The following is an 11916-nucleotide window of genomic DNA, read 5'->3' on the forward strand; positions in this document are numbered from 1 at the left end:
AGAATGTGATCTGTCTTAGAGTTACAGAAGAGGTAACTCACCCAAGAACAGCAGGCTGCTGTAGTTCTCCAGCATCACATCCCTGTAGAGGCTCCTCTGTGCACTGTCTAGAAACTGCCATTCATCCCGGGTGAAGTCCACAGCTACGTCCTCAAATGATACAGAGTCCTGTAATGACACAATTCTCTTTACCCAGGAAGTCAGCACTGGGAAAGAAAATGGTATTTCACTCCACGCTTTGTAGTTGTCTAACCAGTTTTATAGTGTGCTGCTTGATTTGACCAGAGAAAGAAAAATCAATGTAAATATCTTATCTCTGTTAATATGGGGATTTAAGAAAACATGACTAAAGGGAATCTATACTAACGCCATTAATTCCCACACTTAGGGAATAGATTTCTTTGAGATTGAGGCCAGCCTGGTCTGCACAGCCATTTCTAGGCCAGCTGGTGCTATATAGGAGACTATCTCAAAACAAACAAACAAAGTTTCACTTTGCTGATGAAATGTGCACTTTTGAATGATTAAAACATCTATGAATGTGAGGCCATGCTCTGACCATTCAGAGTAAGGCACAGGACCCCTTGCATTGGGTGTAAAACCCATCAGGACCCCTGAGAGATGTGCTTGCTTGCTGGATTAAGGCAGCTTTGTACCTTTCTGCAGAAGTAAAACTTTGCTTTGCCAAAATACTTTGGATTATATGATCATTTTCTTTAGATCCCAGACCCATTTCTAACACTAGCACATATTAAAGTCAGTGCAGTTGACCGAGAGACTATTATTCAAAGAACCGGAATTTGAATAAGCTGGCACCTTTCTCTCTTCTGTGCCTGTTTTCTTCTCATGAAAAACTGGACTGTAAGTAAGTAGGTCCTGAGAGGAAAAGACAACATTCTGTTGTGCTGTTTTGAGAAGAGCAAGTATAGGAGATGGTTTAATCCACGACACTATGATTTTGGTTATGTATGCCCATCTCCTTATAATAATATACTATCACCTGCACCTACTATGCACACACACTTCTTCAAACAATTCACCTAGCAACCTCAAAACCCCTCTGGCTGCCATTCGCAAAAAGTTACACACATACGCTTCTCTGAACAATAGCGTAAGTTTCTCTTTCCTCTGCTAATGATAAAATGCAGACAATTCCCATGCAGTTATAGTCCCCAAACATAGGGCACTGAGATTGTGGGACCCACCCTGCCTCAACTGTGTCATCCTGGGCAAGAGACTAACCTTCTTAAGAGTTACAGACTCCTCCTCTCTCAAATGGACAAAATTCCTGTCTCACAGGGTGATCAACAGGGTCAAAGTGCATTAGCCCTCTCTGTCAGCACAAACCTGCACAGTGTACATTCACAGCACAAAGCAGACAATGGCAACAATCCACTATAATCCCAGCACCTGGGAGACAGAGCCAGAATGTACAAAGTAGAGGGCGAGTCTGAGCTTCCCAAGAAAAGAAAATGAGAGGAGGCTACTGTGTAGCTCAGAGGATGAGCACTTTTAGCCTGCTTAAGGCCCTGGATTTGATACAGCTGGCCTGGAACTCAGTATGTAGAGCAGGCTGGCCTTGAATTCACAGAGATCCACCTGGGACAGAGGCAGCTTGATGGCACCACTTGTGAAAAAGGAAATAAAACAGATATCTCCAAAAATAAAGACAAAACAACAAAACACACCACTTCAAAACAAAATAAATTCTTCAAGGTATAGATAGCAACATATTAAAACAGGATACTCAAGTTTCTTTTCAGAGAATATAAATATTTTACATATGGGGCTGGAGAGATGGCTCAGCGGTTAAGAACAGACTGTTCTTGCAGAAGACCTGGGTTCAAATCCCAGCACCCACATGGCGGCTAACAACTGTCTGAAACTCCAGTTCCAGGGGATCCGACAGCCTCTTCTGTCCTTCGTGGGCACTGCACGACATGGGTGCACTTACCTACATGCAGGCAATATACACATATACATAAAAAATAAAAATAACAAGCCGGGCATGGTGGCGCACGCCTTTAATCCCAGCACTCGGGAGGCAGAGGCAGGCAGATCTCTGTGAGTTCAAGGCCAGCCTGGTCTACATAGTGAGTTCCAGGACAGCTGGGGCTACTGGGAGACTCTGTCTCAAAAAAACACCAAAAAATAAAAATAAATAAAAATAACAAATAAAATATTTTAAAAATATAAATATTTTACATATAAAAATTGAGCATGGGGACTGGAGAGATTGCTCAGCAGTTAAGAATACTGGCTGCTCTTCCAAAGGACCCAGGTTCAATTCCCACCATCCATAGAGTATCTGACAAGCATCAGTAATTCCAATTCCAGGGAATCCAATGCCTTCTTCTGACCTCTGTGGGCATTGCATGACACAGGTGCACTTACATGCATGCAGGCAATACACTCATATACATAAAATAAAAATAATAAATAAGTCGGATGTGGTAGCACATGCCTTTAATCCCAGCTCTTGGGAGGCAGAGGCAGGCGGATCTCTGTGAGTTCAAAGCCAGCCTGGTCTACATAGTGAGTTCCAGGACAGCTGGGGCTACAGGGAGACCCCATCTCAAAAAGATAAAAAATAATAATAATAATAATAATAATTAATAATAATAATAATAATAATAATAATAATAAATAAAAGGCCAGGTTTGATGGCATACGCCTTTAATCCCACCACTCAGGAGGCAGAGGCAGGCAGATCTCTGTGAGTTCAAGGCCAGCCTGCTCTACATACTGAGTCCCAGACCAGCTGGGCTACAGGGAGACCTTGTCTCAAAAAGACCAATAAATAAATACAAAGGTTTTTGTTTTTTGTAGGTTTTTTTTTTTTTTTGAGACAGGGTCTCCCTGAAACCCCATTTGTCCTGGAACTCACTATGCAGACCAGGCTGGCCTTGAACTCACAGAGCTCCACTTGCCTCTGCCTCCCAAGTGCTAGAATTAAAGTTGTGCACCACCACACCAGGCATAAAATAGTTTTTAAAAAAAAAAAACTGAGCATAGGCACGGCTGCCAGAGAGAATGATTTCATGTCTCTTTAAGATGGTTGGGTGTTTGTGTCAGTGACACACAGTTCGGTGCGTAAAGGCACTTGCCGGCAAACCTCATGACCTGAGTTTCATCCCTGGGTCCCACACAGTAAAGAGAAATGTGACTCCCACAGGTTGTCTTCTGGACTTTACACATGCATCTGGGTGGGGATTAAGACAGACACACACACACACACACACACACACACACACACAAAGGCAATCAATCAATGTATGTCTAAAAAATACAAGGCGTGCTGGGTGTGGTGGCGCACACCTTTAGTCCCAGCACTTGGGAGGCAGAGGCAGGCAGATCTCCGTGAGTTCAAGGCCAGCCTGGTCTACATAGTTAGTTCCAGGATACTGGGGCCACAGGGAGACACTGCTTCAAAAAGACCAAAAAAAAAACAAGGTGTTGTAGCCCTGACTTTAATCCCAGCACTTGGGAGGCAGAGGCAGCCAGATCTCTGTGAGATCAAGGCCATCCTGGTCAATATAAGGAGTTCCAGGCCAATTGGGGCTACAAGGAGACCCTGCCTCAAAACAAGCAAGAAAAATAAAAGAAAAAGCAGATGAAAAAGAAGAAATAGCCAAGCATGGTGGCACACACCCTTAGTCCCAGCACTTGGGAGGCAGAAAGAGGCAGGGATATCTCTGTGAGTTCAAGGTCAGCCTGGTCTCTATAGCAAATCCAGGTCAGCTGTGGCTACAGGGAAATCCTGCCTCAAAAAGACAAAAAAAAGAGAGAGAGAGAGAGAAAAGAAACGGGAGAGGAGGGGAGGAAGCTGGGTATGGCAGCTTATGCCAATAATCCCAGCACTCAAGGGAAAGAAGAGGGCTGATTTAAGTATAAGGCCAGCCTTGGACAAACGCTGAGTTCACCAGTCTAAGTGTACGTGTGTGTGTGTGTGTGTGTGTGTGTGTGTGTCTGTGTCAGTGTGTCTGTGTACCTGCCTTCACAAACAGGCATTTGTGCCTCAATGCACGTCTGGAGGTCAGAGTAGAACTTGTAAGAATTGCTTTGGTCTTTCCACCTAACATCTTCACACCACTCTATGATCAATTTCTGTGGGTCCCCCGCCCAGATCATCTCCTCTTACAGATAACTGAGGCAGAATTCTCTCCATACAAATCCTCATCCTACCTCCTATGTCAAAAGTTGTCTCCACAGAGGAGCACTAGAGCACCACCCTTTCCAACCTACCAAGCCTTAAGACAAGTCTGGCCAGGTCTGAAAGATGATATTACAGGAGAGTGAGAACCCACTGTTCGGGGCTACTAAGAATCCACCCTTGGACCTCAGAAACTGGGGGTCCTGATGCGATATGTGTGATCAGCAGAAACAAAATTGGGGTGGGGGTTGTGAGAATGATACTGGAGACAGGCAGGGACCACACTGAACTCAGAGTAAGCCTGTGCTACACATTTGTACCATTTCTCAAAGAGACTGGGGAAGGATGTGGAAAAGGCTAAAAGCCTCGCTCTGGTCCTTCCTCTGAACCCCTTGTCCATTCCATTGTTGACTCTATCCTCCACCTGACTGAGGATCTCCATTTCCTCTGAAGAACCTGCCTACATCCCTGTACCCATGAGATCCTCAGTGCAACAGCCACCATCAACTGACATTGCCATGGCCATCCACACACGAGGACAGAAATCACAAGACAGCCCTTTACACATGGAATGTGGAAGGTGGGAGAGCTTAGAATCACACCACATGGGCACTCGACTCTGAAGCACCCAATTTAGAATTCTGCCTGTGTGACACTGAGGAAGACCCTTCCCCCTCTCTGAGCTTCAGTTTCTTCTTCTGTAAAATGGGCCCCTAAGAGCACTTATATTCTAGGGCAATTTTTTTAACAAACAAACAAGTTTATTGTAATAATGTAAAAGAGCACCTTCTTGACCATAGCTACGCCATATTAAAGTTTAGGCTGACTCTAGTCTCTGAAATTATTGGGCAGTTGGCCCAGGGTATGGGAACACATGTCACCTGGACCTGACTGTCTTGAGAAAAGGTCAGAGTGTCCCAGAGTGCACCTGCTAACTACAGATTTATGGCTTCTGTAGGTTATGCTTGGCTTGCTTCTGCAAAATAGTAATTGTTGCTTAATAGAACAGAAATTGTTAAATTGTTACCTGTAAGCTTGGGAACTTAAGCTTCTCACCCCTGGTTATGGTTTCTCTGTATAAAAACTTACCCTAGAGATGGCTCAGTACTACACACTTGGGTTCCCGACATCCTTGTGTAGTAGCAGTGGCCAGTAACAACTGAGTGGTCTTCTTTGGTGAAGCACCCCACAACAATAAAACTAAAACCACACGAGTCACACTGAGGTGGCCACTCAAACAAACACTTGCCCCGTCCAAACTCCACCTCTGAGTGAACTTCTGTACTTACAATGGTCATTCTGAAACCAAGGAGCTTTACTTGGGGTTTTAAACTTTCCCAACTACGTTTGCATGAACTTGTCCACCACAAAAGAAAAAACCATGACAAAACGGAATCTAGAGGGATGGGGGGGTGGCCTATTTGTCAAAACTGCTAGATCCTGTTTCACTTGGATGGCTGAACATACTGAAGCAGTAACTGACACAGCCTTCCCCACTGAGGAGGGCAGGAAGTTAAGTTTTGGTTCTGCTCTGCCTAGAATCCTGAACATGAGGCTATTCTTCTCAAAAAAGATCATTAAGCACTGGGCACCAAACAACTGAATTCCTATGTAGAGGGCATTCTTCTATACACATAGAACAGCACTGTTCAGATCTGACTGCCAAACCAAGGTCCACCCAACCTCAGAGACCCACTTTCCTCAGGACCCAAACTATTTATAAATGGGGCCTCCTGTATAATTCAAGGCAAAGGCATAATGGATAGTCTATGATGAATGCAATCCGCTGAAAAGTTCTAAGTCTTCAAGAGCAGATGGATCTGTGGGAGTGAGGGCAGTCTGGTGTACATAGTGAGCTCCAGGTCAGCTGGGACAATACAGAGACCACTCCAAAGTATTGAAGTAGATTATACTGAGAAGTTGATGGTGGTTGACTGAAATATCTATTGGTTATTGTGCACCACCTTACTAACTGGATGGAAGATTGCCCTCTTCTCAATATTGTGTAACAAAAACACTCCTACAGTTCCAAGATTTGGGTTAATATAAGAAAACATTCAGCTGGGTGTCGTGCTGCACACCTTTAATCCCACCACTTGGGAGGCAGAGGCAAGCAGATCTCTGTGAGTTCAAGGCTAGCCTGGTCTACATAGTGAGTTCCAGGTCAGCTGGGGCCACAGGGAGACCCTGTCTCAAAAAAAAAAAAAAAAAAAAAGACTCAAATAATGGTTACTACCACTATTCACAAAACAACTCGTGGGATCAGTAGATAGTAACTGTATTTGTCCCACACCTTGGCACCCTCCCTACTGCCATAAAAATGAAAGACTGAATCAGACCCTTAGGCAACAAATTATTAACTTAATTCTTAAGGCTAAATGGTCGTGGACTGAGTGTTTGCCAAACAGCCCTGCAAAAGTCCTAGGATTGTCCCTTATGAAATGCTAAATGGATTGCCAGACCTGGGAAGAGCTACTGACCATCCCACCAAGGAGAATAACATCAGTTTCTATAAAATTATACTCTGGTCTGTCCTCCACTTTGCTCTCTCTTAAATTACAAAGCTTGCTCACCCAGACCCCTCCACTTGAATTTCCATCCCATCCTTTTAGTCTGGGACCAAGTGCTGTTAAAATGCTGGAAAGAGAGCATGCTGGAACTGAGCCAGGAGAAGCCCCTTCTGGTGCTATTAGCCACAGAAGAGCGGGTGGGGCAGAACGAGGTCGGACACTTTAGGTCCAGATGAAGAAAGCTGCGGACAGAAGTCACAAGGAAAATGCATTCTTACCGCAAGGGGACTCTGACATTAACACTAGAAAGAACAGTTTTTAGACTATTCTGAGGAAAGATAAGAGCAAACTTGTTGACTAATGTAACTAAAACAGTGTCTAATCCAACATCAGTCAGATGCATGTCTGGTCTTCCCTGTGGAAGCTAGAAAAACCCAGAGAACATTCTGGGATGGACAAATATGTATCCTGAGTTTTCCCCCAGTTGGACTTCTCCCTATCCCAGATTTGATGACATGCAGAGGGAGATACTCTATATCGTAGATGGGAGATGCGCCAGCAAGTTACAGGAGCCTTCAATGTTCTTTTAACATTCAAGAAATCAGATCAGAAAATGTTCATCAATGGAACATACATGCTAGTTTATACAAGTCATATAAAGAATATCATATGAAACCATGAGGCCCCGTTACTATTAGCCTAGCCCCACCTCCAACCCAGAGACGGCTAAGGATGACAAAAAGGCAGGAGGCAAACCAGACTGAAAACAGACCATGGTGGGTGAAAGTGGAAGTGGGGGAATGAAAGCCTGGCTACGATGGATCCAAAATTCCATCAGTGCATGAAATAAGAGAAACTGTCAGGACTGCGTGGCAGGGATAAGAGAAGCTCAGGTGGTCTAGTTCCCACTGAGATGGACGTCACATGCCCTAGGGATGGAATGCTTGGTCCTCCTCTTTCAGATGAGATGACCTGAGGAAACCCATATTGTAAATCCCTTTCCTTTCTGTTCCTTGACACAAAGGGACTGAGGGCAAGACACACCCCTCAAGTCCAACCAGTCTACTTCCCTTGATCAGAAGTAATTACAAGTCATGCCTCAAAAGGTGGGGGAGGAACTGGAACTCATGAGGAATGTGTCTGATAAGGGCATCCATTTCTTTGAGGAGACCCGACACCACTCTAGCCTGAGCATTCCCTGAGCACATATCTGTTGACTCTGTGGTGGACCATGACTAGAGGCCTAACAGGCCGGGTGGGCTGGGATCTGTACTTTGGTCCTACCAGCTATCCCTCTCCCTACCGCACATCGTCAGATCAGCCAAGCTTAACCTCAGTTGTCTCATAGCAAAAGGGAGCCTGACTACTCCAAGAGGGTCATCTGACACTCATGTTCATATAATTGCATTAGAAAGGAACGCGTGATGAGTTGAAGGTTAGGAACCAAATAATAGAAGGACTTGAGTCAGTGCTATTCTAACAGTTTATTATACAATTCTAGACAGGAAGGCTTGAGAGATGGTTCAGTGGTTAAGAGCACTGGATGCTCTTGCAGAGGACTCGGGTTGATTCCCAGCACCCACATGGCAGCTAACAACCATCTGTAACTCCAGTTCCAGGGGATCCAATACCCTCTTCTTACCTCCAATGGCAATGTATGACATGGGTGCACTTATACACAGGCAGGCAATACACTCATACACTAATAAAAATAATTTTTTTCAAAGATTCCATACAAGAATGTGTGTGTATGTAATAATACAACCAAGACAAATTTGTGCATTACATTATAGTCACTATTAAGGGTACAAATGACCCACTGAATGCCAGCAGCAGAATGGTATGGGAAAATAAATCCCTGCACATGATGTTACCAGGAAAAAGATGATGATAGGTGGTCAGTGTTGTCCTCTCATTCCTGGTAATACAGCATCTGCTGGCAATATTACAAAGGCTTTTCAGGAACAAACCACTTAGTCCAATGAGTTACCTGAAAATTCAGAAATAAATGACCCTTTTTCTGATCTTATGGAACAGTGGTTTGACAAACAGAAATCTAAATGGCATCAGAGGGAAAATTTTTTGGGTGGTTTTAAAGTAAATCTCAGATTGGGACTGGAGAGATGGCTCAGCAGTTAAGAGCACTGACTGCTCTTGCCGAGGACCTGGGTTTGATTCCCAGCACCCACATGGCAGCTACAGACCTTCCTTAACTCCAGTTCCAGGGGACTCCAACGCCCTCTTCTGACCTCTGCCACATTGCACAACATGGGTGCACTCACATACATGTAGGCAATACACTCATACACATAAAAATAAAATAATAAATTAAATATATTAAAGTAAATCCCGGCCTTTTTGCCTCATTGAGAGCACAGCTGGCTTGAACTCAGATCTCCATGTGAACTGGCTCCTCCAGAATGTATGAGGGACTCTGGAAAGACAGTGACTCACCACACACATCTTTACGTGAGCTAATCAGACCGCTCTCCCAAAGCAGAAGGGAGGAGAAATCATCGAATGGTGAGAACTTTACTTGAATGAGAAAACTGTTACCCTTATGCATAAAAAAGATTATTATCTACTAATTGCTAAAGCTTAGGAGTAATGTCATTACACAGCTTCTTTCTGGTTGTCATCAAGTTGGTCCCAAAATACATCTGCAGTCAGTTCTAGTCAGAAGTGGAGCCATGGAGCTTCAGCACAGCATTACATGTTTTAAGTTCAACGGAAACCTTAAAATGGTGTGATAAAGGACTTTGTATTCCCTTCCTGTCTCCCCAAGATACTTCTAAGGGCTAATTTTTTTTAATTCAAGGAAGAATATATTCAAAATTCCCTATTGAAGAAATATTTACTAATTACATTTCTTTTCCCTTAGGGATAAAGAAATGGAGAAGAGCTTTGAAGTAGTAAGACACAGAAATAGAGGTAAGGAGGAGAGTTCAGAAAACCAGGCCCTCAAACCTCAGCTAGACAACCATGTGCTGTGCTTGAAAATCAGACATGCAGCCACACACTGTACAATTAAGGACTGGTCTTTGTAAGCCTTCCAAGGTAACTACACCACAGCTATCCTTCAAGAACAGCCATTCACGGACTGATCTCTGGATCCACAGCAACTGATACAAACCTGTTGATTCCAATGACTGTCCCTGTTACACCATGGACGTGTAAAGTGTCACACATGATCTTTGTGTGTATTGGGTTTAGGGGAATTCTCATTGTCATAAATGTGTGAACTAGATTCAGCAGTGTTTCCACAATTGCTCTACAAATATTAAAAAACCCAAAACTTTGACAACAAAAAAAAATTATTGTAAAACATGAGGATGTTGTAGAAATGCCAATGAAATGTACTGTCTTTGCATAAAAGGGTTAATGGAGACAAAGGGAATTCCAACTCTAACAAATCTGTAAAGACACACAGGCAAAATGCCCACACATCATTATTTTTCTATGATCAATGCATTTGTTCAAGACTGTAACCTGTGCTCAAAGATGTGTCCTGTTCTTGAAAGCTGAACTTTGCTTATCAATTGTGCTCTTTTAATTAGCCAATTGTGTAAGAATGTGAGGCCAAACTCTGACCATTCAAGTGAGGAACAGAACCCCTTACTCAGGCTTAAAAAGCCATCTGAACCCCTATCTGATGTGCCTGCCTGCTCGATTTAAGGTAGCCTTACACCTTTTTGTAGAAGTGAAACTTTTTGCTTTGCCTAATACCTTGGATTATGTGGTCATTTTCTTAAAGCTGGAGAAGCATTTCTAACACTAGCACATAATAAACAGTGCACTATTTTTTAGACCATTATTTAGTAACCCTGGATGGATTTTAAGTTGGCAGTAAATATCTCCTTTTGGTTTGTATCTGTCTCTAAAAAAACAAGTTTAAGGGCTGGAGGGGTGGCTCAGCGGACAAGAGTGTGCACTGCTTTTCCACAGGAACCGAGCTCCATTTCCAGAACACACGAAGTGCCAGTACTGCAGGTGTCCACAGGCAGCAGCATACCCACTCCCTCCACCCCATTACACATAATTTGAGAAACTTTAAAAAAAAAAGGGGGGGGGGGACTGGAGAAGCTGGCTCACTGGTTAAGAGCACTGGCTACTCCTGCAGAGAAGCCTAGTTTGGTTCCCAGCACCAACATGAACAGCAACTGTCCATAACTCCAGTTTCAGGGGCTCCAACAGCCTCTTCTGGCCTATGCAGGCAATGCACACATAGGCCATTTACATACATACAGAGCAAACACAAAAATATGTAATAAATAATTTTATTAAAAAAAGAAATAACTGGGGCTAGAGAGATGGCTCGGCGGTTAAGAGCACTGACTGCTCTTGCAGAAGACCAGGGCTCGATTCCCAGCACCCACATGGTGGCTAAAAATTGTCCTTAACTCCAGTTCCAGGGGAATGTGATGCCCTCTTCTGACCTCTGCAGCATTGCACGACATGGGTGCATTCAAACACATGCAGGCAAAATACATTCATACACATAAAATAAAAATAATAAATCAAATATTTTTTATAAAAGAAATAACTATCCTTTAGGGGAGACACTAAAAATCAAACAAAACAAGAACTGTCAGTAGGCCCTCTGAGGAAAGGCTGACATGACTTTTGTTTCGTTTTGTGCCAGGGAAGCATAGGAAGACAGTTTACTCTGGAAGACTATGCAACTTTGGATATGAACAGCCCTGTTCTTTTAATGATGTACTTTAACCTGCACCTGCTACGCACACACCCACCTCCAAACAATGCACCTAGCAATTTCAGCACCTAATGTACTCTCATCTGCATCAGGTAACAAATACAGGCCTCTCTGAACTATGGTATAAGACTCCCGTCCCTGGTAACATCAAATTTCGGTAATTCCTATTCACCTATGTTCCAATGACGCTGGGTATAAAGAATAGAAGGACTGATTCAGCCTCAAATGAATCATGTACTGGGGTACATGTCCAGTAAGCAAAAGCTGTGTGCTCAAGTATCCTTTTAGGGAGAATGGCCTATTGAAAATCCTAAGCCTGGGACTGGCTCAATGGTTAAGAACACTGGTTGTTCTTGCAGAAGACCCGGGTTTGAATCCCAGCACCCACATGGCAGCTAACAACTGTCTGTAACTCTAGTCCCAGGGGATCCGACAGCCTCTTCTGTCCTTCGCAGGCATTGCACGACATGGGTGCACTTACCTACATGCAGGCAATACACGAAAACATACAAAATAAAAATAAATAAATAAATAAATTT

At 43.5% G+C, this 11916-nt stretch overlaps 1 protein-coding gene across 1 annotated transcript in view; it reads right to left on the minus strand.

Annotated features, from left to right (window-relative positions):
* LOC103740513 (zinc finger protein 420) overlaps positions 1–11916 on the minus strand; it is a 41974-nt gene that overhangs the window by 27366 nt on the left and 2692 nt on the right. The window contains exon 2 of the mRNA XM_008841160.2: positions 42–168. Within this exon, the coding sequence (XP_008839382.1) occupies positions 42–168 (127 nt within the window). The remainder of the gene's footprint in view (positions 1–41; positions 169–11916) is intronic.

This window comes from Nannospalax galili, unplaced genomic scaffold (assembly GCF_000622305.1).
Source record: "Nannospalax galili isolate Female #2095 unplaced genomic scaffold, S.galili_v1.0 scaffold1431, whole genome shotgun sequence".
Lineage (NCBI taxonomy): Eukaryota > Metazoa > Chordata > Mammalia > Rodentia > Spalacidae > Nannospalax > Nannospalax galili.